This window comes from Zonotrichia leucophrys, chromosome 3 (genome assembly GCF_028769735.1).
Source record: "Zonotrichia leucophrys gambelii isolate GWCS_2022_RI chromosome 3, RI_Zleu_2.0, whole genome shotgun sequence".
In the NCBI taxonomy this organism is placed as follows: Eukaryota; Metazoa; Chordata; class Aves; order Passeriformes; family Passerellidae; genus Zonotrichia; species Zonotrichia leucophrys.
The window spans coordinates 107,389,986-107,415,430 of NC_088172.1; the positions used below are offsets into that span (position 1 = coordinate 107,389,986).

At 40.7% G+C, this 25,445-nt stretch overlaps 1 protein-coding gene across 2 annotated transcripts; it reads right to left on the reverse strand.

Annotated features, from left to right (window-relative positions):
- Positions 1 to 1,189: 1,189 nt before the first annotated feature.
- Positions 1,190 to 25,410, reverse strand: RTN4IP1 (reticulon 4 interacting protein 1). Of its 2 annotated transcripts, XR_010439706.1 has the most exons (10): positions 25,056 to 25,410; positions 23,713 to 23,864; positions 22,853 to 22,921; positions 22,489 to 22,613; positions 17,136 to 17,184; positions 15,486 to 15,622; positions 12,907 to 13,090; positions 11,472 to 11,564; positions 9,714 to 9,822; positions 1,190 to 1,323 (listed from the first exon to the last, which is right to left on the reverse strand). XR_010439706.1 is itself a non-coding variant. In XM_064709872.1 (9 exons), exons 1-9 carry the CDS (start codon positions 25,300 to 25,302, stop codon positions 1,207 to 1,209), a joined length of 1,173 nt encoding a protein of 390 aa, XP_064565942.1. In that variant the 5' UTR covers positions 25,303 to 25,410; the 3' UTR covers positions 1,190 to 1,206. The 2 variants fall into 2 exon arrangements, 1 of the variants encoding a protein (XP_064565942.1); XM_064709872.1 differs by lacking the exon at positions 9,714 to 9,822.
- Between the last annotated feature and the right edge of the window lie 35 nt (positions 25,411 to 25,445).

Here is a 25,445-nt window from a genome sequence, read left to right on the forward strand (position 1 = left end):
AGAAAATATGATGTTACTGGTTCCAAACAGTGGTACTCTGTCATATTGATGTGCTCTTGCTATATATAATATAGCATTTTACAAATAAATTTAAGTTAGGTAATGTTTTACTGAAATCATTTTTAAAAGTAGAAAAATTACATTTTATGGTTAGTTTTGCTTTCATCTTGTGCCCATCTCTGTCCATAATTCCTCTGCCACAGCCAGCCCCTGAGTGAATACATGGTGTGGAGTAGCTGCAGGCACTGAGGAATGGGTGGTTCTTCTATACAAGAAGAATCTTCTGCACATGTTTGTACAGGTGTTGTATAAGCACTTGTGCACAGAGCCACCATTCACACAGCTGCCACTTCTGTGCCCTGGTGGAAGCATTGCATGACATGGGTTGTGCATCACCACAGCTGCACTGCAGTAAATGGACAGCTCTCACTTAAGAAGTTGCCACTTTCCTTCAATCCACCTGCATAATTGCAGGGGAAGTTACTCCATAGCCCATCTGGCAAAATGGCAAGTTGAGGAACAGCCCACCAGACACTTCACCAGCATTGATGAGACACAGTAGGAACAGGGACACAAAATCATGTCTACCCTACCTGCACAAACCCTGCAGTCAGCTGAATCTGGGCCAGGAGTTGGGCAATTAGAATAATTATCAGGTACAGATTGATTTTGTTCCATGCTTCTATTTAGATTAGCTGTGTCATGAGAGAGTTGACACAACAGATTGAAGTATCAGTCTTCAGACAGTGATGTGACCATTTAGTTCTAAGAATGAAATATCTTGAGTAATAATCTGCATTAGTGAAGGTAAACAGAAGTAGGAAAACCAAGGAAAAACAGCACAGGTTTCTATAGACAAGTAGGTAAGAGTGTGCCTCACGATTTCAGGACTTACACCTGAAAAACAAAAGCTCCAAGATATAGAAAAGGAAAATGCTGCAGACTGTTCCTCTTATCCCAAGAGTGAGGAGTGTTCTGCAAAATTCACAACTACATTTTTAATATGGTTTTCAGGCAGAAATTCTTAAGAGGCATTAGTATGTCTTGTCTGCTTAATAACAGGCAGCGTATGAAGGAATCAGAGCCTTTTCTAAAACAAGATTTATAAGTTATGCAGCCTGTATGAGGTTTTAAAAAAGAAACACTCACTGAATACCAATTCATGTTCAAGGACTGACTGCAGGCAGAATAATGATTAGAGATACTTTATTGTCTACTAATTACATTGATCACTGTTTTTCCACGTGCATGTCCTCCTTCCAACTTCAGAAAGGCCTCTGGAACTTCAGAAAATGAGAAGACTTCATCAATAACTGGCTGAATCTACAGAATAAAGAAAAAAATTCACTACATTAGGAATAGAGTATAAATTAATGTATCACCCTCACACTTCAAAACTGTATGAAGAAGGGAGGGAGGTTTCTTTATGGTACTTAGGACAGAACTTGTCATGTAGCCATTAGCTTTTAAGATTTTTCAGGGATACTACTGGATCTAGAAGAAAGTTTTCTGCTGCTCTTTGCCCATGTTTTGAAACTCCTCTACTAGTACAATTTGGAGCCCTTACCTGGAGCCTCTCCCACTAATGTCACCACATAAGGCTCTAACTTCTACATCCTTTCCAAAACTGACACTGTGGTTTAACTTTTTGTTGTCCACAATGATATACTTCCAGAAAGAATATTTTTTTCCTCGTATTTCTCTACTGGTTTTCTTGTTAAACTCAAGAATTCTCATAATGTCAGATATTTTAAAGATGCCTAATAAATCTGAAGCCTGTCTGCATCAGTACATGGCTCAGTACCCTCAAAAGACCACAAATGAAGTACAAAAAAATTGTCCACCAGTGTTTGTTGCTGAATCATTTAACTCCACTTGAAAATTCAGCCACTCTCTATTCCAGGAGGCATACATCATTATTAAGGCCAGCTTGCATCAACTGCTATTTTGACATTAATTTTGTAGAGTGGCCTTCTGGATTGTTTCAGATTAATTTCTAACAACAGTGAAACTACTTATTCACCCTCCCCATTATTAACTAAGGAGCCTGGAACCCCTATAAGCATTTTCTTTGGATGCCATAGTGTACCAAAAGGAGCAGAAGAACTTTCAGCTCTTCTGAAAAATATTTGTCACTGCTGGTCCAAGGAAAGAGGTTATTTTCTACTGTCAAGTTCTGAGTCAGCATTCCAAATGCCAAAAAATAATTTGTCTGCGAGAGTACCTCTCACACCTCCTACCAAAGATCTGCCTACCCTGAGGTTGGTCCTTCACCTTGGATCCTGTAACACCAGCTCAGTGCATATCCTTGCATTGATGCACTGAACAGAATCCTCTTTATCAGAGGAAACAATGACCAGTACATGAGTCTGCAGCTAGTGCTTGCAGTGATGAAGGTTTGAAGTACTAAAGATCCAAACAAACACACTATTTACAGTGCTAGAAGAAGATCCTTTTCACTTGTGTCAGGGAAAAAAATATCTTCTGCATTTTCTTCATAGCATGCACCCTCTCTTGTTGAATAAGCCAGAACTGGTAATTTCTCTCTGCTGGCAAGACATGCTCGACAGAAAAGGAACACAGCAGCAATAAGGACACAAACAACGTGCAGCTTTAGAGTGGTGCTGCCTTCCAAAAAGCTGCCTTGCTTTTACCATATGACAAAGGGTTTTGCTTTCAGATGTGTTGCTTAGAAGGTGAGTGTGCAGCACTACCAAGGAAAGGTTTTCATACACACACACCTTCCTAGCAAGACCTGACCACCCAGCACCCTCCCCAGCAGCACAACAAATGCTCTCTGATAGCTGTCCATGCTCAGGGAGGTCCTTTTCTTAGATCTCCTAATTTCCTCTTCATTTATACACTGTGCCTTACCTTGATGTCCCTTCCTTGCCCTTAAATAACTACTAGCTTTGCTTGTATGATAGCAGTAATCCAAGACATCAGTACTCTAACTTACACCACAGTATCCCTTAATATCATCTAGATTTTCCTTTTTGTGAAGGCAAGCTTAGCCATAGTGTGAAACTTCACATGGCAGAAAATCAGGAATTAATGAACCCCTCCAAAGAATGCATTAGAATTTGCAGGCAAATCACTTTGAGAGCAACTGTGCATAAAAATAAAGTCACCAAATCACCAAGTGCCTCAAAGTTGCCATGCAGCAAGGTACAAGGCTTAGTAATTTATTTCCCTTGTTCTGCCTGGACAATGTCTGTAAACCAAGCCCCAGCAAAGTGAGTAGCACCACATGGCAGAGGAGCCACAAAGATAGCCCAACTGTGGAAAAAATGTTGGGTATAAATGATCATGTTCAAGACAAACTCATGTCTGGTCAGCATTCAGCACAGAATGGAGATGATGTCTTGGACATCAGCAAAGTCAGGGACGTGGACTCAAGGCAGCAAAACCACTGAATTAGACAATAGTTTGGGGTAAACTGAGCATCTGAGTGCAGCTGCAGCGACCATTAGGAGGAACGTGCTGCTGGTCAGTACTGACTATTTTGAGGAAGACCAACCCTTGCTTTCACAGCAGATGCTTGGGAAAACACAGTTCAGGAACTTGGTTGAGCCAAGCACTTGTACAGTTCTTATTGTTAGTGGGAGTTGTGCACAAAGCTGTGCTTCAAGTAAGAGGGGAAAAAAGAGATACAGAAATCCAGCCTGCTGGTGCATGGACACAGATGACCCTGACAAGGCAACAGGCTAGGAGGAGAGGAAAAGTATTCAGGGAAGAAAGCACAGCAGCAGCACAAGGGATGTGAAGTGCAAGTGAAAGGCAGAAGTTAATTTCAGACAGGTGCAGCAACTGAGAAAACGTGAACAAGACACTTCACAGTTATGCTAATCCACAGTCCCTTACTCTAGGTTGCAAGTTTAACTCTGACAGAGTGAGGTATGTTACATTCTCAGCCTGCTGGGTAGAGTTTAAAACATTGCATTTGAAAAGTGGTGACACAGTGATTCAGAGGAGCCCTGAATTCAACCTCACAGTTCAAAACACCGTGTGTATTGCAGCCACCACATGCTCAAAGCCCATCTGCTACATTGATGTAACCTCTAGCTTCATTTAAATGCTGGCTTTAGGCAGTGCTATAGAGAGACATGAATACCAAATTGATGATCCTGGCAATCTAGAGCATTAAACATTTTATCTGGCTGGCTGGACAGTCCCATTGTTTGAATAACCCTGAAAGGGCTGACCATGTTGCAGCACAGTGATTCACTCAGCCTTTACCATAATCCACTGACTAAGATAAAATTTCTTCCTGTGAACAGACAAACAAGTAGGGGAGCGTCTGCTGTTTGTTCAATGTGTGATACTAAATGGAGATTAACTGGATAATAAAAACATTGCCTATTTACAGCCACGCATCAGTTCCTTGCCAGGGGACACCTATTTGTTCAGGGAAAAGGGATTAAACTAAAGTCTGGGAGAGAAAGGATTACACATACCCACATTGAAATGTTTATCTGAAAACAGATGGGGCCTGAAAGGTATTTTCTTCCTCTTCATTCTCTCCAATGCAGGACATACTATAGAAATGAATCTCAGGCCTCTTGCAATGAACTCATGTGTTTGGAAAAATAAAAAGAGTAATTGCTGATGCTGATTAAGGCTATCCCACACACATCATAGAGGGTGTCCCAGCCACTCCAGCCCTGAATGCAGTGGGCAGTGAACAGCACTGGCAGGAGCTGACTGGTCAGCAGGAACACAATCCTGCTCATGGCACAGTCAGGCCCACCCCTGGAGGTCCCACCTTCTGTGATAGCAAGGACGCAGTTTTAGTTTATCAGGAGCGGACAAGTGAGAAAACATGAAAGGAATGGAGACGGCTTCGACCCTCATAGTAGCAACAAGTGACTCCAGTGAGTGTGGAGCTTTTTGCTGCCACTGGAGGGAGAGCGAGAGCCTCGAACGCCTCGGGAGAGCGACGAACGGAGCGCCAGCGAGCTCAGAGCGCAGGAGGACAAAAGTGCCGTCTCAAAGGACAGTGACTGCGCACTGGCTCTCCTCCAGGTCTGCAAAGGATGGCCGTGTCACAGCTGCCGGGCAGCCTTGCAGGGAGAGTGCCTCCCCCCTTCCTATGCCTTGGTGAGGCTGCTCAGGCTCCCACACACCACCCTCCAGGAAAGGAACTCGCACATGCACAGAACAAAAGCTGGGATGTGCCCTCCCGAGGGCTTGCCGTAATGGAAAGACCTGCCTGCTGATCTGACTAGCTGAGTTCACAGACAAAGGCATCTTCCTCCAGAAATTACCACCGGGCCTAAGTGTGGTCCCTGAGCACAAATGCAGAGCTTTAGAGTCTCCTTGGGTGTTCAGTGAGTCTCTCATCAATGTCAACAAGAATTGTGAAGAGAAATCATTAAAAAGAACAGTCCTTGTCCTGGAACTAAACAATTGGTTATCCACCTGTTACTTTATTGTCATCCTATGGGGAAAAAAGATGCTGTTTTGGGACATTCGTACTTTAGCTGAGCATCTTCTCTGCTGTACTCCTGTTCCATGCTCCCTGGATCCAAATCTCACTCCTTTCTTCAGTCTTTCTTCCCCTTAAAAAGGCATCCAACAACATATGCTGAGCCAACAAGGTCAACAAGGGCTAGGGTCAGCCCTCACTGAAGATAAAGAATGAAGTTCTCATCTTCTGCAACAGCTGGCTCTGGTCACATCTTGTACAGGTAGCTTTGCAACTGCACAGCACCAGCATAGAATTGCAGCATGGTTTGGGTGGGAAAGGACCTTTAAAGGCCATTCAGTCCAACTCCCCCTTCCACTAGACCAGACTACTCAAAGCCCCATCACTGAATGTTTTGTAAAAAGCTTTCCTTGCTGTGTTTTTTAATAACTTGTATTTCAGAGAATATGCACTTTCATCCATGAGCACATTAAAGGACAGCACATACATGATATTTCTGTCCCAAATACCTAAGAGAAGTAAAACTGAGCAAACAATACACCCATAACAAAAATGGTGCTGCAGTGGTGAAGACGTGGGAATGGAAGGCAAGTGTTCCAGGGTCAAATCCCACAACCTCTTACCAACAACTGCATTATCAGGTCTTCTATGTTTGGTTAATAAGCCAAAGTACATATTTTAATATCAAATCTCTAACAGCAGCCCACAGGAACTCATATATTTCATGTACAATTATTAAAATGCTAGCAGAAAAATCCCAGTTAAAAAGGATATCAGGGTACAGTTCAGAGTGTAGAAAAGGATTCAAAATCTCTTGTTTGTTAATCAGCCCTGGCAGAACAGCATCTACAGAACAGAATAAAGAGCAGTAAGAAACTGGGATAAGCCCAGAACTGCAGTGTGTACCAGCCTAGCCCAAGCTTAAATCAGTATAAATAAGGAAGATGCTGGGTTTAGTACTGGAGCGTGCTAAAAAACTGTTAACTAAAGGAAAGCACAATTCATCTCTTCTAGAATCCTTGGTAAGGCACGTTCTTGGTAGTTATCCTGATATTTATGCTGGTAATTAAAGCAATCTGGGTCAATGTCACCATGTACATAAGGCAGAACCAACTTTGGTACAGTTAAATATAAATATGAAAGCCTATCATATGTAGAGATTAGAAGATTAGTCCTGCATGATCCACACCTTCCCAGTTTCAGCAAACTAAACTCACAGCAGACAAGGGCTGCCTTGTGTGCACTTTACCCCTGCACTAGGCACAATTCCCTCCTGCACCAGGAGGCCAGAGCTCAGAACACCAGGCCTGGCTTACCACACAATTTACAATTACATCAGGCTAAGGGAACACATCTGATTAAATACCTGGTAGGTGATGATGCTTTTTTTCCAGACTTCATTGTGGTGTAAGTGAATTTACATATTGAAACCCTATTTCCCCACAGTATACAAAGTTTCCATTGGTGCCCTTCACAGATACTTTGTGATGTATCACACACACAGCTCAGCACACAGGCAAGCCACCATGTCCTGGAGGAAAGGGAGCAGGTATGTTTTCATAAGAATCACAGCAGCTTGTTTTTGGTGGCTGTGACAAAATGCAGATTGAGGTTCTTTTTGGAAGAGAAAGGGCTGAACAGAGCTTTTGGCAACCCCTCCTTGGTCAACATCTCTGTGCTCTAGCCAACCAACCTGGCAAACAAATGCACTGCAACAGGAAAACACAAAATTAAAAGCAAAAAAAAAAAAAAAAAAGTGCAAGCTTTGCAATTTAGCATGAAGAAAGATGGTCATCAGAACAAGCATGAGTGACTACAGAGAGTGGGAAGAAGGACTGATCTCTAGTTAATGGAGACATTTAAGTGTAGAAACCCCTATACTTAGGTACCCTAGTGCCTTTTTTCAGAGAGACTAAAGCAGGTACCACACAAGGGCAACTTCTCAGGTATCTGAGGATACCTTAGCACAGTTATAAAGTCTGGAATTACTGTACAGAAGGCCACATCTATAGATGCCATGTTTGGAGAACATTCAAGGACTCAGTGTTGCGTTCACTGTTTGATATTCATAGAGCTGAGAGAAATGCAACAATACTGCAATAAGGGCCAGGGGAAAAGCTATTTGCAGAACTGCAACAAGATGAATTGGAAGCAAATCAACACACAGGTTAGGATACACAGTCCAGAAGCTGTGAAGACCTAATGGCCATCTAAACAACTCTCAGAACCCATAGCATGTCAAAGTGGATGACCATATCCATCCATTTGTGTTATTTACCTCCTGAATAGGAAGGACCAGGAACAGAAGACAATTAAAATCCTCATTTTAACAAGGTATCTCAGAGCAAATCACCAAAGGTGAATAAAGGGCATTAGCCCTCATTAGTAGACCAAGAAATTATGGTAGAAAAAGGTTATGTGATTTGTTTTGCACAAGAAGGCAACAGCAGGGCCAAAGAACAGTCAGCATCCTGCTCCCTAAACCACAGCAGCAGGTGCTGAGTCCAAAGCATCTAGTGCCTTCAGCAAAATGTATAATCAACACTACTCACAAATTACATTAATAAAGGCAGGCAGTTGTCCTTCCTAAGGATGCCTGTGCTGGAACATCTATCTTAAAAGCAAATATCAGAGAGAATGAGCTATTCATTTCATGATTAGAGACTCTGACGTTTAGCCTTCCTTCTGCAAAAACAACTTTCACCCATCAGCCCATCTGATGGAACAGTGCTCTGAAGGAAAGAGTATTAAGTCACCAGAAACACTGCACACACACTTGCACTGCACTTAAATAGCACTGAATTAAAATGAAAATGTCCCATTTCTGTTGGGCTGCATGTTAACCCACATCCTATTATGGTCCTGCAGGAACACACAACACACTCAGTGCTCCTGCCTGTGTCACTAAGGAGTCTTCTGAGCCTGCTTTCCTCCACCAGGCTTTCAAAAAGGCAAAGGAACTGCCCAGCTATGAGTTAGAGGCTTCTACCAAGCCTCCACCAAGTCTTAAATACTTACATGAATTTGGCCTATTTTCAGCAAGGACTGTGTGACATGTCCTTAGGAGGAAGATGCTGAGCAAGCAGCAAAAACCAAAACTGTCAATGTTAAATCCACAACACTGACCATAAATACACCAAATTCATTCCTAACAAGCCCTTCAGTGATGATGCTTCACTGAGCAGTGTGCCAGCAGATCTGTGTCCTGAATTAAAGGTTCTATTGACTTCAGCTGTCTTAAGATGAGAATTGTAATTCACCAGGAACATTCTACCATGGAAAGAGATACAGAGCTGACATGGGCTTTGTCAACTCATTTGGCAGAGCCCACATTAAGCTAGTCCTTACTGGGTCACAATTAACTGCTGCAATTCAAACCCCAACAGGGATTCTCCAGCAGTTTAGAAAATAGCCAGTCTCTCTAAAATTTGTCAAGGAAATACTGGGTTTTCTCCATGCCCATAATTGTTGTAGCAGCCTCCCAGCCCCTCAGTCTTGCAATAGTATTTTTGCAAGATGTCCATCTGCAAGGCAGAGAAAACAGCCTGTAAACTGAAAATGGTTCTACAACTTCCAGAACTGACTGATGTGCAGGTAAATTACACAAGGAAAATTATTCTCTTTTCTTGTACTACCAACTCATCAAATCCTCTCCTTTGCTTCCCCATTAAAAAAAGGCCGTTAAAAGAACTCCTCCTCAGAGCTGACATTTTGCAAATCTCTATTCCTTGCTGCAAAGATCATCCAGGTGAAAACCAAGTAACTTTAAACAAAATCGCTTATTCTTCATCCACTGAAGGTTTGAGAATCCTTTTCCTTTCACAAAGGAAGATGATGAACTCATCAGAACTAAAAATCTCTGTTGGTGCAGAAGAACTGTAAGGAGAAACACTGTCAAATCAAAATTATTTGTAAATGTTTCACAGATATGCTCTTCAATGCTTCACTTACTGTAGCATCTCTTTAAACCATCATGTCTTTTTAATTTCTTACATTTAATCCCCTCATATAATTTATTCCTGAAAAAAGCCTCTCATTTTCAGGAGCTTTCTAATTGCTCTCTTACTCATTTCATACAATCTCAAAATTAAAATGTCCTTAACAGAAAATGCTTAAATGAAAAAAACCTCTGCATCACTCAAAAATATTCACTCAAAGGTAACAAGTTCAACCACATGAGCTCAGTTTGCTGGCTTCCCCAAGCTTCTTGAAACACTTTATTGCTTTCTGCTTTTTTTTATTTCTCCTTTATTCTTTCCTATCCAAACACAAACATTTCACTTACTTATAGGAAATTGTGGTACAATTTCTCCAGTGATTCTCTCCTGCCTTTTTTCCCAAACACCTACTCTCTTCTGAATGGATGGTCTGTCCTTTTATGAGAACTCTTGTGTCTAAACAAGAAAGGTCACAGTCTCATTAATATCTGTCTAAATGGAACACAACTGAGTCTTATAAAATCCCGATGACAGCTCAGATGTTTACAACATTGCACAAAATAGAGTAAAATGCTGCTAGAATAATGACTCTGCAGACAAACAGTCTGACATTAGGGACCTGTTTTTGCACAGAGAATAAAAGACCAAGCAAACATCTTTGTCCTCATGATCATCTTACAGCCAGAGGCACATCAGGACGTCCATGTATGTGTGACGTACGTTTCAAGTGGCATTGCAATTCACCTGGCCAGATTATTAAGCACAGAACACTGATTAAGCCCTATCTCTATTGCATAAACAGCTGTTTCCCAAGAGGCTTTCATGAGCATAGTCTGCATTTGTTTTGCATACAAGGTAGAAGCAGAACACAAAACAAATTGCAACTGGCTGAGAACAGGACAAATGGTAAGAACAAAGACAAGGGCATTTCTTTTTCTTAGACACTTTTAATTTAGCAGTGTGACTGAATGCAGGATGAGGACCTTTTACAGCTTCTTTCTTGACCACAGGATTATGCCTACAGCACTGGACATAATGCCAAGCAGACAATTTTTTATTCTTAGCAGCAGCACTGAGGTGGCAAAACAGAAGCAATCAGGTCTTCAGTACAAGAACAGTTTATTGACTCTTTTCCAAACTCTGGAACATATTGCATACCCAAAAAGGGGGATCAACACTCAGACTTTGAGAGATCTAAATTTTACTAATATACACAAATTTTGAGCACAAGATGGCAGTTCACATACTGGAATTACCAGCAGTCATGACAGACTCTGCTTACTCTTCTGCTTATCTACCACATGGAAAGATTAACAGCAGTTGTCCATATTCTCTATGTTGCCAAAATTCCCAAAGAGGACACTGCTGGGGCCTATATCACCACACAATCCAAAACATAGGAAATCAACTGGTCACTCTCACAATATATTTTGTAACAAGCTCATAAACCTGAAAAAATCACAAAAGCAGACTTAATCTGTCTTGGCTTTTCCCCCTAAGTCCACTAAGATTCCCCAGAAGCTTATGAATGCTCACAATATTCCAAGTCCCTGTACTGAATTAGCACAAACACAGAACCTACAGCACTGAAATAATGGAAAACAAGATTCTTGTCACCGCTGTGCCAATGGAGATCATCTATTACCTGCAATAACCAGAATATTGTAGTTCTGTGCAAACCACAGGCAGGATGCCCAACCATCCAGGCTAAGCAATTTTGCATATGCAGGTACACAGCCGTGTTTATTCTGCCCAAATGAACCAAGTGAGACCTCTTAAAACATAGTTTTCATGTACAGTTCATATTAAATTACTCCCACTGGCAAAAATAAACAATCACTGGACATTACTCCTTGTAACTTTGTAAGCTTTGTGTTGTTAAAAAGTATGCTCAAGAAGGAGAAGGTAGAACAGTCTTAAGCATTATGAACTCCTAAATTCCTTGCAAAAGGCAGAAGTTAGAAACTGGAACAAGCTGATTTTTAACCAGTTTTCCTTACCATGACTCTCATAACACTTTATTTCTCAACAGTGAACTACACCATTTTTGAGCCCAAGCAGCATCTCTTTCAGCACAAACACCCAAGTAACCAGTACTGACATACCTTTCCAGAATCAACCAGCTCTGCTATTTCATCCAAACTTGGGCCGCTCGGCATGAAAAACGCCCACCGATAATGGACTCCTTTAAGGAGATGCTGCAAGAAAGATGACAAATCTCTTAAAATACCATGAGAGCAAACTGAAATGGGAACTAAAATTAATGACAGAATCTCTGAAGAAGTAACTTAAAAAAAAGACATGGAAATTATATGCTAGTGTCTGAAAATAATGACACCTAAGCACGTGGATTAAATGTACAGACCAGGATGTTGTGTTACCACAATAGGATCAGGGGGAATTGTGTGTCCAATTGCACAAGTCAGCTAGTAGAGACAAACAATTACCTTGTCTCTGCAGCTAGAAACAGCATTATTTGTTACATAAGAAAGAAGTGGTGTTATATAGTGTTCATGTACACTCAAAACAGGGGTGAAATAAACCCAGCAATGTGACATTTAGAACTGTCCCCTTCAGTATCAGTGACGTCATTCTCCACCATAATATCTGCCAAAGATATCACTGTCCAGTGACAGATGACAGCTCACATGAAAAGCATTTTGGGAAGATCTCACACACACAAGTCAAGAGCATCTCCTCTGAGTAAGTCATTACAGGAATAAAAGCCATCATCTGCCAAAGAGAGATGATTTTTATACACGGCATAGGATCCTCTTCATCATGGAAACATGCACACTGAGAAATAATATTACATCATTTCTCCTTGCCTTTTCATCTTGTCTTTGGGCTTTCTTGAGAAGGTACTGCTGCAGGACTTAAAATCCCATTCAGCCAAGCCTTTGCAGGAATACCATAGCAACTGCTCAAAAAGCATTCATTTGAAGAGCAAGTACACAAGCATAGGGAAGAAAGAGAAAAGTTCTAAAAAGCCCCACTGATCTGGCCACTGGCAGAATGTTTTAAGATCCACTTATGAAAACTAGAAAAATCAGTATCACCATCTAGACACATGAACATGAAAGAGATGAAAGACCTCCCAGCCACCCTCCACCACGCTTATTACACTCTGGTGCTGGAACAGGATGAAGAGAATCAGTCACAGAACAATGTTCTGAGAGAAAGCCTGAGCAGCCTAAAGCAAGAAACAAAAGTGCCCCCACTGCAGCGAGGCAGGGATTTGCTGTGTTTACTGTGAAACCCTGGCTGTCAGCAGGACTCGCTAGGGAGGCCATATGGAAAAGGCCACAATGGAAAGCACAATAAGGAATCAAACTTCAAAGCTCCCCAAACTACTACATACACCCAGAAGCACCACCCCAACACATTTCAGTGCAAGAAAGAAAGAAAGAAAAGTATACTTAATGACATATGAGGACAATGCAAAGCTGCCTCTCCATGAGCTCTGACTGACATCCAAGCCACAGCAGCAGTCACTAAAGTACTACAAAATATCAAAGTACATAGGATTTTGTCAAATACCTTTAGAGTTTTGGAACCAACAGTGACTCCTGTTTGCAACATGCCATCAGCCACTCCAAGTCTGTCCATATTGATCAGGAAAGGTGTCACTAAAGTAACATATGTTGCTCCTGACCATTTCTTCAAGAGATCTAGTGCCCACTTCTCAGTGGATCCACCAACATTATCTAGGATAAAATCAAATCTGCAGACATACAAAGAACAGGTTTAAAATCTTGATATGGGAAAAATAACTTCACTGTAATTAAGCTAATTAATAGCAGAAATCAGCTATAGTTCACATTTTTACATGTCACTGCAATGCAAAAGCAAAAAAAAAAAATCAGCCTGCAAGATAGCAGCAAGAAAGTCCAAAGACTTCAGAAAAGTCCCAGCTTAATGTACAATGGGATTCAAATTTACAGGTTATGCCTATTCACTGTGCAGCACACACAAGCTATTTAGAAAGTACGCTTAAACTCCAAAAAGCAAACTTAGATGCACGACTACATTCTGTACTTGCTTAAAGCCTTCTAGAGCTTTATCTCTTCAGCCCTCCCACAGGGACTATTGGAACAGTCCTGAGGTCTAGCACTGAACAATATGATATGTACATGTAAAAACCAGTCTGGACTCATGCCCTCAACTAGGAACAGCTCTTGTACATGCTGTACTCAACAAAAGTCAGTTCCAGTGGCTAAAATTACGTAAACAAATTATTCTACTAACCCTTATTTCCTCACATCTTTTCCATGATCTACTTCTCAGCTTCACTTCTCCAAGTTTTTTTTTTTTTTTCCCTGACCTCCTGATTTATTTAGGTGCCATTTCACCTCTCCTGACAGCTCTTTTCTTCACATCTACCTATTTAACATTAAACCTAACAATGCAAAGGAACTAAAACCTTCCCCCATGGAATGAGTATATGCAGCCTCTGGCAAAAAGCCACAGTTTCAGTGTTCCTTCTTATTATACCAGCATGTGAGCCTGTAAAGGCTGAATAGGGCAATAGGGAGCTATGCACCTGTTCTGTTAAATGCACAACTCATTCTCATCTGTAAATTTCCAGCAATCTCTAGATTGCAATAGATATGTATATACACATATCTCTAATCTAAATAATCTACAAATATGAGAGAAAACACTTAATGCAAATTAAATAGAAAAGTCCTTATTTCTCTGGAATGATGGTTTTGCTGCCTGTCTTCCAAGGGCGTGATTTCATGTTTAAAGTTCAGTTCATGTAACAGCTGCCAACAAGAGAAGACCATGAAAATTAATGCTCCTGGAAAGAGTAGCTGACTGTGGGTTCTGAAGAGTCAGTACAACTGCAAAGGGGAGGGAAGTAGGAACATCCCACTCAGTAGAGCAGACTGACCAGCCTAGCTGCATCATCAAACTGCACCCCAGGACACTGTTGTTGATGTCTCTTAGAAAGGGTCCCTCACCAGAATGGGTGTTTAGCACGTAAAGTGTTCACAAAGGCAAATTTTGCCCCAACTGCAAGTCCATCCTGCTCTGTAGACAGTGCCACTGCCCTCAGGCCTGCTGACAATCACACTATGGTTACAGGGCACGTGGCTTTTAGCACAGTTACCAGGAAAATTCTTCCACAGATCCAACAGTTTCTGTTTCCTCTCCCAGAAAGTTAGCTCAATCTAGCTAAAAAGAGCAGTGTAAATATCATATTCAAATACAAGTCACAGTAGACTACGTTTAAACAGATGGGAAGATGACAAAAGCAAAAAATACTTCTGTTCTAGAGAAAAATCCCAGGCTAGTTTAAACATAGCTGCTGTGACAAGATAAATGTGATTGTTTTTCAGAGGTAGCTGTATCAGTTACAGAATAGAAATTTACTCCCAGTTACACTGCACAGTGGCAAGTCACTGCTCCTTCATGATACAGTTCTTCCCTCTACAAGATTAAGTTTATATTTACCAGCTTCATTCAGGATTTCAGAGATTTATTTCAATTTATTCATGCATTGTACATTCTCCAAGATTCTTGGATGGAAGCTACAAAACTGTTCATATTACAGTCACTGAAGAGAAGCACATGGAAGTGAGCTTGTCTCCCAATTAACTGGCTTAGTGTTACAATGAAATCTGTGCTGGGCATACTCACTTGCAAACTGCATTCAAAAAGGTGAAATTTACTTTACAACATTATGCTTTAGAAATGGGGAAAAATTTAGGGAGTTCTGATAGAGTCAAGCAATCAAAAGGCAGTGATCTGACCACCAACTCCTTCATTGCTGTCATTGTATTGCAGGGGTTCTATAGTGTTATCTCCTTATCACAAAAGTTTCATACCTCCTTGGTGTTTCTCGTGGGCAACTCCTCAGAGCACTGACTCTTCTTCACAAAGCAGCCACTGACTCCAGCTCCCTTCTCAATCACCTCAACCCCCTCTTTTATAGCACTCTTCTTCTCATTGGGTACAGCTGTGGCCTGGTAAAGTCACACCTGTTCCTAATCTTTGATAATTGGCCCAGCTGCAACTCCTTAGGGGTAAGATTATTCTCTACACTATTATTATTTTCTTTTACTCTATCTCCCTACACTTTATCTCAGTATTAAAGCAACACAGACACTCACAAGGGTAATGTTTTAAGCTGCTCCTCCAGATTTCCAGATTTATAATCAATCACATCATCTGCTCCAAGCTTTTTCACCAGTGTGCTGGCATCATGAGAGCAAACTGCTGTCACATGAGCATCCCAGGCCTTCATTAGCTAAAAACAAGTATAAAAAAAAAAAGTCCAAAGATTAAAATTTTGTGAAATATTGAGAACTACTTAAAAAGCCAGAGTCTCATTATATTTATATAACAAATGAGCACCTTTAATAGGGACTGGAGAGACTGTTCCAATACAGGATAATTTGTCACAAATCCCACAGACAAAATAATGGCTCGAATTTATCAATATTTAAGGTGGTTGTGGGGAGGGAGGAGTTGGTGTGAAGGAAAGAGTGTGGGCTTTTTTTAATGCCACTGAAAGATACCAGGTCTCATGAAAAATAAGGCTCTCAGTTTGCCATCTGTATGTTTAGTCTACCAGCTAAACATACACCAAGACATACTGTCCAAGTTGCCAATCAACCAAACTGGCACCAGATGTACCATCAGATATTATTAAATATGCTCTTTAAGTATTTCATATTACTGCAAATAGGTTAAGTACTAGTAAAAAGAAAAAAGAAGGAAATCATGTCTGATTTATCCCAGGGACAGTATCAGGTTATCTTCTACTCCAAAAGCTGTAGCAAAGTAAAGGACTTTTGCTAGTTATTTATCTTTTTTAGCATCTCATTTTTTCATTCACAGTAACACTTTTTACCTTTATTCCAGGTTAATTAACTTAGTTTATCCAGGATTGATCAGCTACAAATTGTAACTAGTCAGTGGCTTGTCAGTCTTTCATAGTGAAAGTCACCTGCTTTATCATAGACCAGGCAAATAGCATACCACAAAAAATTCTGCTGTAAACCTCTTTAAAACCACTGTGCATATGGCCTAGTAACACAGAAAGCAGTAATGCAATCACCCAACTTCTGTATTTTTTTATAATCTCAAGAGAAAGATTTTCAGCATGAGATGATAGTAATTGGAATCAAAACTCCCAAATTAACTGAGAGCATGAAAGAGGATGTTCCACAACTAATGAAGCAACAAAAGAGCATGTTGACTTTCCAAAGTTTAGAGCTACTGAACAGACAGACAAAAGGGCAGCAGGCCAAAGACAGTGAGGGAAAGTAAATCTAAGCCTCTGTGCTTTACAGCCACTGCACACAAGAGCCTGATGGCCTCTCACACCATTTGACCAGCTACAGCAGTTGTGGTAGGTGACATTCTCTATCAGATTTCCTACTCATACACCAAGTTCTGCTCATAGAGTGCAGAGCTGAATGAAAGATAATGAAAACAGCCTACATATTTCAACTTACACCAATCAGAGATTTCCTGCACCCAAATTGTGAAATGTGATCTTACACACAACTCCTTTCTTTGAAAGTCCCTGCTTCTTACTTTAAAATAATACAACATAATAAACAGAAAGCAATAAATCTGAAAATACTTTACTTTTGGAAATATCCATCATCTCAATCAGGCAGACTGATCTTGCTATTAATCTTGCTATATAGAGAGCTTGCTATTTCTCTATTCCTTTTCTCAATTCCACTTCTGTTATTTTTTTCATACTGAAATGCTTGAAGATTCATCCTGGGCATGCTGGATAATATTACCTGAACAGCAAATGTACCAACTCCTCCTGAAGCTCCTAATATTAATATTCTGTAAGAGAAAATTAAAATATATTTAATAGTTCTTTAAATAAACTCTGAAGTAACTATGTATTCTAATGTTTGTTATACATCTCTGACACTGAATTATTTTTAGCAAAAGATTGGTTTTGTCATTCAATGTTATTCAAGAGTGGTTAACTGTTCTGATAGCCAAAAATCTGACTGCTGATCACATGTCCTGTGCCAAAAGCATTAGCTCAGCACAGCCAAAGAGACTTCCCTGGACATGCTTTCCCCTAAATTCAGGCAGTGGAGCTGTCAGGTAGTAGCACTTCTATCACTCATAACCCCTGGACCTGTCCTCACTTTACCAAACATAATTGTTTCATTTGGGACAAAATCAATCAAGAGCCCTTCCTGTCAAGAGTCCACTGTCACATCTCCTAAAGAAAAAAATACAATTCACCAGCATTTCACAAAAATCAGTCTTATCTAAGGGAAAAAGTAGCTTGGTATCACATTGTTTAAGGAGACTGTGAGCTGCAGAACATATGGAACATAATTTTCCCATATTGCATAATGTTCATCTAAAACACAAAAATACAATGAAGTACCCTCACCACTAACAAGTTTAATTTTTATTAAATTAAGATGGGTGTATTTTTCTTTAGGAAAAAAAGCAGTAGAATTTTTCTAGTTCCTTCCAGTACATCTCAACAAGACCCTGTAAATGCCAGCTTGTAGGAACTGGCACACAAGCAAGAAAATGAAAGAGTACATTGCCAAATTATTAGCAACTGAGAGTTCATTTTAACTGATAACCCTAAATTTAAAAAAAATTAATACAAGTTAACTTGTGTGAGGACCTTACTGCTAGAAGTCTAATTGCTGTTCAAAAATTTAATCCAAATATTTTATTAAATAACTAAACATCAGAAAGTGAATTAGTAATAAAACCTTGCAGCTCAAGTTGCAAACAGTGCTTTGTCTTTGGATCCATTTGCTAATTCTAGGACAAAAAGAAGATCCAAGATGAAGTCCTGGCACAGGATTGGGGAACATCATGTTTCTCAGAGCTTCTGTTTGCCAGAAAAATCTCTGAATCTTCAGAAGCTGGTGAAATTCCTGTTTTAAATCTCACAGTAAAAGATGTTGAAGGAACTTGCTTTTTACAGTACAAAACTGTACTATACAATCTGGAGTCTCAGTTTACAAAAGTTCTTTGAAGCAGCCTAAGAGACTTGGCTTTGGTCACACTATCCATTTTAAAATGCTCCTTTTGTAAGTGATCAGATTCTGTTCCCTCCCACTTCACTGATCCAAGCTGCAAAATTCAGATTAAGAATATGAAACCACAATACCACAAAGCCTGCAGCTTTTAAATCTGCCAAAATGTACTTATTCTCAAAACCAGGCTTCTAACAACAGATGCCCAGAGCAACATGCATATTCTGATTTCAGTACACTCAAAAAGGCTCCAGGATCCTACACTCAAGATATTGGGTTAAACCCATATTTATCCTTAAAAAGGACAGTCACAATTAAATCCTTTCAAAAAAACCTTTTCAAACTGCCTTTACAATTTCACTCCTTAGTTAAAGGGCATTTCTTCTACTACATATTTGGAGGAAAGCTGCCATCCTAAAAAGTACAATTTGCTCAAAGGATTTTAGGTAACATTTTCAGTTTGGGGAGCAGCTTGGCTAGGACTTCTTTTTTCTCTTTCAATAAAAGCCCTTCAGGATTCCTTCAGGTAGAAATACTTTCCAGATTCAGTTTGTTCCTATGTTACATGGGCAATTTTCTATCACACCTTACAATTACTAAAACTCTCTCCACACACTGTGACTTCAAGAAAGCTCTTCATTTCTGAGACAAACCACTGAGATCCACTGCAGCAGCCCAGCAGCACTGACAACAGCAGGACACACAAGTAAGAGGGGTGGTGTCTGGAGGTGCAGGACCTGTTAGGACAGTACTGAATGACAGATGGTGGCAAGGGCCAAAGCAGGAACAGCTTTGTTTGCGCTGCCTCAGGAAAACACAGCCAGGAGAAAACACCTCATAGAAACTACCTGTTTTCACTGCAAGTGTGAGCTCAGGAGTAAACTAATATACAAGGGACCAAATTAACAAATCTTCTGACCTGGGCAGGGATCCAAGAGAACCAATTCTTTCAAAAGAACAAAAAGAACATTTGTAGCCCAGGCTTTCCTCCCTTCTGACAGAGGCACAACATTCACCAGGCCCCCCACGGGGCTCAGCAGCTCCCATGATCACAAGAAGCAGATCTCTCCAAATAAGCACACCATGAGATTTGAAAGTTTAGCCCATCTCCTTAGGCCCTGCTTGGAGCTAGGATGTGGTCAGAAATGAGCATCAGAGAGGCAGGACCTGTCTCAGCTGTGAGTACCCCCCACCAGAACACACAGAGGGTGGGGAGTGGGTACAGATCAAGGACTAATATTTTCTGCAGATTATAAATAATTAAAAAATTTCAGTGGCTGAGTTACATGCAAGATAACAATTGAATAAATGCAGTGATTTTATATAGTTGAAAAATTAATGTATTGACTAAATATATCAACTTTATTTAGATACAAAATTATATTTCATTTAATTATGCCAACAAAATGTCCTCAAGAAATTTATTCCTGGATCAAGCAGTGTTTATCCTATCAAGAAGTTTTACAATCTACACTCAATTTGTACTTCTCAACAGGTAAAATGATGACATAACATACAGACATTGAAAAAATATTTTCTTGGGGTATTAAACCATTCAAATTTTCACTGTAACCACATGAACCAGGAGTCTGTTTGGTAGCTTACATTAACAGAATCCAGCATCTCTGCCCAGCATACGTGAAAGTCTAAGATATTGCCTCCGTATTTACATAAAGACTTTTATTTAAAAGAAATGTAAGCACTTTGAATAACTTCTCAAACTGTCAGGTCTGTTTCTGTCACGCATTTTGTGAATACAGAAAGCAAGATATTTGATAGCTAGTGTTGAACAAACATATTTACTGAATATGAAAACTTTCTACTGAAACAGGTCAGTGGCACATATGAGAAGGTACAGGTGGCCACAGAGAACTTCAACACAACACAGTAATTTTGAACATTTAAGCTTCTACAACAATATGGACATTAATTGGAGTGGTATAGAATAAAGGCTATGGAAAAATGACTGGAATTGCAGGAGGGTTCACAAACAATGAGAGCACACTTCAGGAAACTTCTATGAACATAACCTGTGAAAGTATGTGCAGATGGAGCAGATAATCTGCCAGATCACTGCACAGCCAGACACTGGACTCACAGCAAGTGTTTCTGGTTAGCCCATGCTAACACCTCAAAAGAGGCAAAAAGAACAATAATATCCACCAATAGAAAAATATTGCTGCTTTTAAGATGTCTTAACATTGCACTAAAGCACCAGTGAAGGAGCTTTCATCAAGGAATACAGCTGCTCTGCCAAAACAAGACATTTTTGTGTGTGTGCACCCTTCTACATAGCTATTTACCTACAACTACAGGAGACAAAAAGGCTGACACAAAATCACACATGTAGGTAACTTCTTACCAAATACATGATATAAAGAAATTAGGAAATGCTGTTTAAACTGTTGTATTTTTTAAATTATTGCCCTGAGGATTCATGGAATATAATTTTGCACAGCCTCTTCAATGCACTTTAAACACTTTCCTACAAGCACTATTTCAGGAGGAAAAATGGTACCATCACATAAGTCACTCACTGCTGGTTTTACAGTTCAAAATTTATAGATAGGAAATATAATATTTTTAAAGTACATTAAAATGGGTTTTTGCTGACAGAGTAATTAAAAATTTATTTGGAACATGAAAGTAAATATTAAATGTAAAGATACATTACAAATGCAGCTTCAATTTTACTGTCAACAATCCAAACACCTTAAGATTGGAAAGAGAATTTAAATAAGGCTAGCCTATCAGTGTATCTTTAGGTCAATTCTATTTATATGTGAAAGTTAAGATAAAAACTCTAAATATTGAAAATTAAAAAGTAAGGTGATCTTATCTAGAATTTTATTACTAGCTGGAAGTTAATTTCAATGATGTCTCTTTGAAAGTGCTTTAAATTTTGCAATTTCATCTTCTCAAAACATTGTTTATCTTTACAAATAACAATTACTTATAATATTTTCATTATGAAGTTCACTGTGACACATGAATGACCACTCACTCTATTGTCTTCTAGAGATGTGGGTGAAGAATTTTAATCAATCTAGTGCTCTTTGCAATGTGTTGCATTACAAAGTATCAGCCAAGATAAGAAGAGGTCAGGCATTCTGCTGCAGCAGAAGAGGTCAGCAAATTCTGCTGCCCAGTAATTACTTCATGACCTAAACATGTGATGCAGTACAGTAATTTTAACTACAGTTTTTCAACTCCCATAGTTTTACTTTTGTCCTTATTTCCATTCTGAAGATCCTGCTATCTATTTACTCAAACATCCAAAGGTCAAAATAACTGAAAATTCCAATTATCAGGAGAAAAATGGTATTTGCTTCAACCCTTCACTGCATTTTTTCTCATCTGCCACTGTCAGATCAACAGATTGATAAACAAAGTCAATTTTTCTATTTGATTGGCTGCTCGTCTTGCACGTTCTCCTTTTCTTGTCTGCATTCCTGACCTCATCAAAGTTCTGGCCTGCAGGTCAAATAAGAGTCAGTCACCTGCTCATTTTTCTCAAAAAGCTGGAAAACCAGTCTGTTCCAAATGGCCCACGCAGGCAGGAAGTGAGTGAACCACATCTCTGTCCCTGAGAGGGCGTTTTGTGAGCTGCCAGTCCAGCTGAGAGGATATTACATTTGGCTAGCTGTCTTAACAGGCAGAAGGGCAAAGTCCCTACAAGTTCCTGGAGATAACATCCTCAAATTCTCTATACAGCCCATACATTAGATATACATTGGACTGGAATCATAGAACAGCCTGGGTTGGATGGGACCTCAAAGATCATCTAGTTCCAACTGCCCTGCTGAGCACAGGGACCCCCTTCACTGGGGCAGGCTGCCCAGAGCTCCACCCAACCTGGCCTTAGGTATTTCCATCTGGGGATGTGAGGGCATCCACAACTTCTCTGGGTGGGCATTTTTTACCTCTATACAGGGATGTCACCTGAGCCTTCCTCTAAAGAAGCCTCTCTCAGCAGCTGTGTAGACAGAATCCATCATCCTCAGACAGCTGATCTTTATCAATGCCATGGTGTAACAGTCTTTATTGCTGCTGGACGTGTCTTACAAGCAGCTCATCAATATAAAGAAGAAGAACTTTAGTTTTGGCACCAGAACTGTTTACTTACCTTTTCCCACTACAATTACTTTGGTTCAGTCCTCCCACTTGGTTCAGTGCAGACCATGCAGTGAGACCAACATATGGTAAGGCAGCAGCTTCTGTGTGACTGAGACACTTTGGCTTAAAAGATACCTGAAATAGAACCATAATTAAGTCACACAGCAGCTCCTATGTGACAGTGAAATATTTTAAAAAGCTTCACTGAATTGTGTATTGCAGATTGTGTATTGCACATTTTCAGCCATCTTCCAAACTAGCTGGAGTACAAATCAATCCAAGCACTAAGAAATAGAGTTACTTAGATACTGAAGAAGAAAAATGCCAGTCCTTACAACTTTGAGGTTTTGCTATCCAGAGTTTTGAAAGTTTACCTCGTTTCCACTAGCTACTACAAACTCTGACAGAGTGCCTTGTTTCCATGGAGGAATTGCTGCCCACACCTAAAACCAAACAGAAAACAGCTATTAATTTTTGAAGCTTTGCACACAATTGTATGTACACAGAAGTTTCCCTTGTTAAAGAAATCTTTTTTTCTAATTCACAGAATGTCTTCACTGTTTATCAGAAACAAGTTTTAGCTTATTTTACACCAAAAAAAAAAATCACAAAACTGACTAAATTAAGGACTGAAGGGCTATGTTAACAAATTGTACCATTGCATTGTGTATAAAACATCATTTTTCAACTCCCCCAAACTACTCCCATGCCAGAAAAGCCCAGATTAGAGAGGTGAGGATGGTGCAGAATCAGGATTTGCTATGCTAAAACTGATGAAATGTGAAAGCAACAGGTGAAGGTGAAAGCAAACAGTATCAGTATTTGTGTGGGCACCTATTAAGTCTTTCTTGGGTTAAGCCAAAGTTCCTACTCCAAGTAACTCAAGAAAAATAAAAACAAATCCCTTCTTGTTAGAATTCTACCTTCAAATAAAAACAAAGTGGCACTTTGAGTGTGCACTTATAAACAAACAAGTTCCACTCTTGCTACTGCTGCAATGGTCCAAAAACTAAAACCCAGAAGGCAAATTAACTTGCAGAAGTAAGTTTCTGAAAGACCATGAGACCATGTTTTTCATAGATAAAAATGAAGGGAAGAAAGTATTCTAGGAATTTACTGCCAGACAGGCCTTATTAAGAGTGTAACAGCATTAAAAAAATAATTATGAGGAGAATGAATGCTGAAGATCTCCTAGTATATTTGAAAAAAAGAGATAAGAGATTGCTGGTTTCACCTCATCTCCAGGTTTGAAATAAGACACACCCAGTCCACACTCCATAACCACACCAGAGACATCTCGACCAAGAGTCAGAGGAAATTCAGTCTCGCCCACTTTGAGTTTCAGGGGATCCCGCTTCATGTTTAATGCAGTTGCACCATAACCACCTGCAAAACATGGAATCAACCACAACACACCACACTGAGTGCTCATTTGTTAACTGTGCAATTCCAATTAGAAAGCATTGCCTATCCATAACATGCCTCATTTCTGTTATAACTGAAGCATGCAAAAAATCTGCAATATTTCACACTTTCACAAATTTTAGAGATAAAGAGCAAGTGTAAAAAATAATAAGGCATATTTCCTAAGATGAGTAACCCGGACTTCTATTTAGTAAGCAACAAATGCTGTGAAGCTCAGAATTACCCATCTAATAACAGTGCATTTGGGCATGTACACCCACTCAATTGTTTGGACAAGTCCACCCAGGAGCTCTATCATGCCAGAAAGTGTCTTAACAGGAATCCTCAGATAGGAAATGCCCCACCACTAAACCCCCAATTGTATTCAAAGATTTTTAAAAATTAATTTATTAGAGACCCAAAACACAGCTTACAGCTGTGGTTCCTGCAGATATATTCACTTGTTCTACTGAATCTGATTCAATATGTAAGCACTTCTACACTACAGGAAATACAAGATATTCTACTACCACAACTTCCTTCTCGTGTTTCAAACCCAGTAACTGGGGGAAAAAACCTAATTAAATGTGTCAAATACAAAGAGCTGGGCAGTGACAGAGACAGATTTCCCGAGCGGGATGACAGCACGTCTCCAGATGCCAATTTAGGATGGGCATGGCAATGAACACCACGGTTTGCTTTAGGTCGTGCAAGCCGACTTGGCAGCAACTTGGACCTCCAGCCCCATTCACCTCAAGGAAACGGGAAAATCCAGCATCACTTAAGGGGAATGCTGCGCCTTGGCCGGGCGTATCTCGGTCAAGAGAGCTGCATCACAATCATTCAAGTGGAAGTCCACCCTCTCAACACACACACGCACACTCTTGTCAGTGGCTTTTTGTATCGTTCTTCCCTGAGAACCTGAAAAAAGTGGAGTCGCCAAGAGGCGGCGGTTTTCCACAGGGCTCGGGGAAACACGTGTGTTGATGCAGCCCTGGTCACTGCGGGGCCGAGCCGGTGCCCTGGACACTGCCGGGTCACCCCTGGTCACTGCCGGGTCACCCCTGGTCACTGTCGCTGCCCTGGCACCGCTCGGGCCGCCGGAGCCGCAGCCCCAGCACACTCCCTGCCATCCCGGCAGCCCGGCCGCGGCTGCTCGGGCTCGGCACTTACTTCTCATGCTGAGGTCGATGGGGTTCAGGCTGGCAGCGTGAACCTTAATGATGACCTCGTTCGGGAAGTGTATGATGGGGAACATCATCTCCCTGGTGAAGCGCAGCACGTCGTTGCTGCCGTACCGGTCTATCACCCAGCTGGGCATGGCGATCCGCGCCCGCGGAGAGGCGCGGAACCCGCGGGTCGGTACCCGCCCGTTCGGCCAGCGCAGCACCCGGCCGCCCGCCGCTCCCCACGACAGCATGGCCGGGGCAGCCGGGCCGCCCCCCCGGTTCGGGATGGGGATCGGGATAAGGATCGGGATCAGGATCGGGCCGGGTCGCACCTTCGCCCCACAGCGCTCAGCCCGGCGGGCCGCGCAGCCAATGGGCGGCCGCCTTCTTGGCC

Bases quoted from the DNA above. Each gene is read 5' to 3' on its own strand.
- RTN4IP1 (XM_064709872.1), bottom strand. From the start codon at position 25,302: ATGCTGTCGTGGGGAGCGGCGGGCGGCCGGGTGCTGCGCTGGCCGAAC. The intron at 23,865-25,055 runs GTAAGTGCCGAG...CATGTTTTGCAG, and splicing joins CATCGACCTCAGCATGAGAA to GTGGTTATGGTGCAACTGCA. The intron at 13,091-15,485 runs GTGAGTGTCTGT...GTATGTCTGCAG, and splicing joins CAGCTTAAAACATTACCCTT to ATTTGATTTTATCCTAGATA.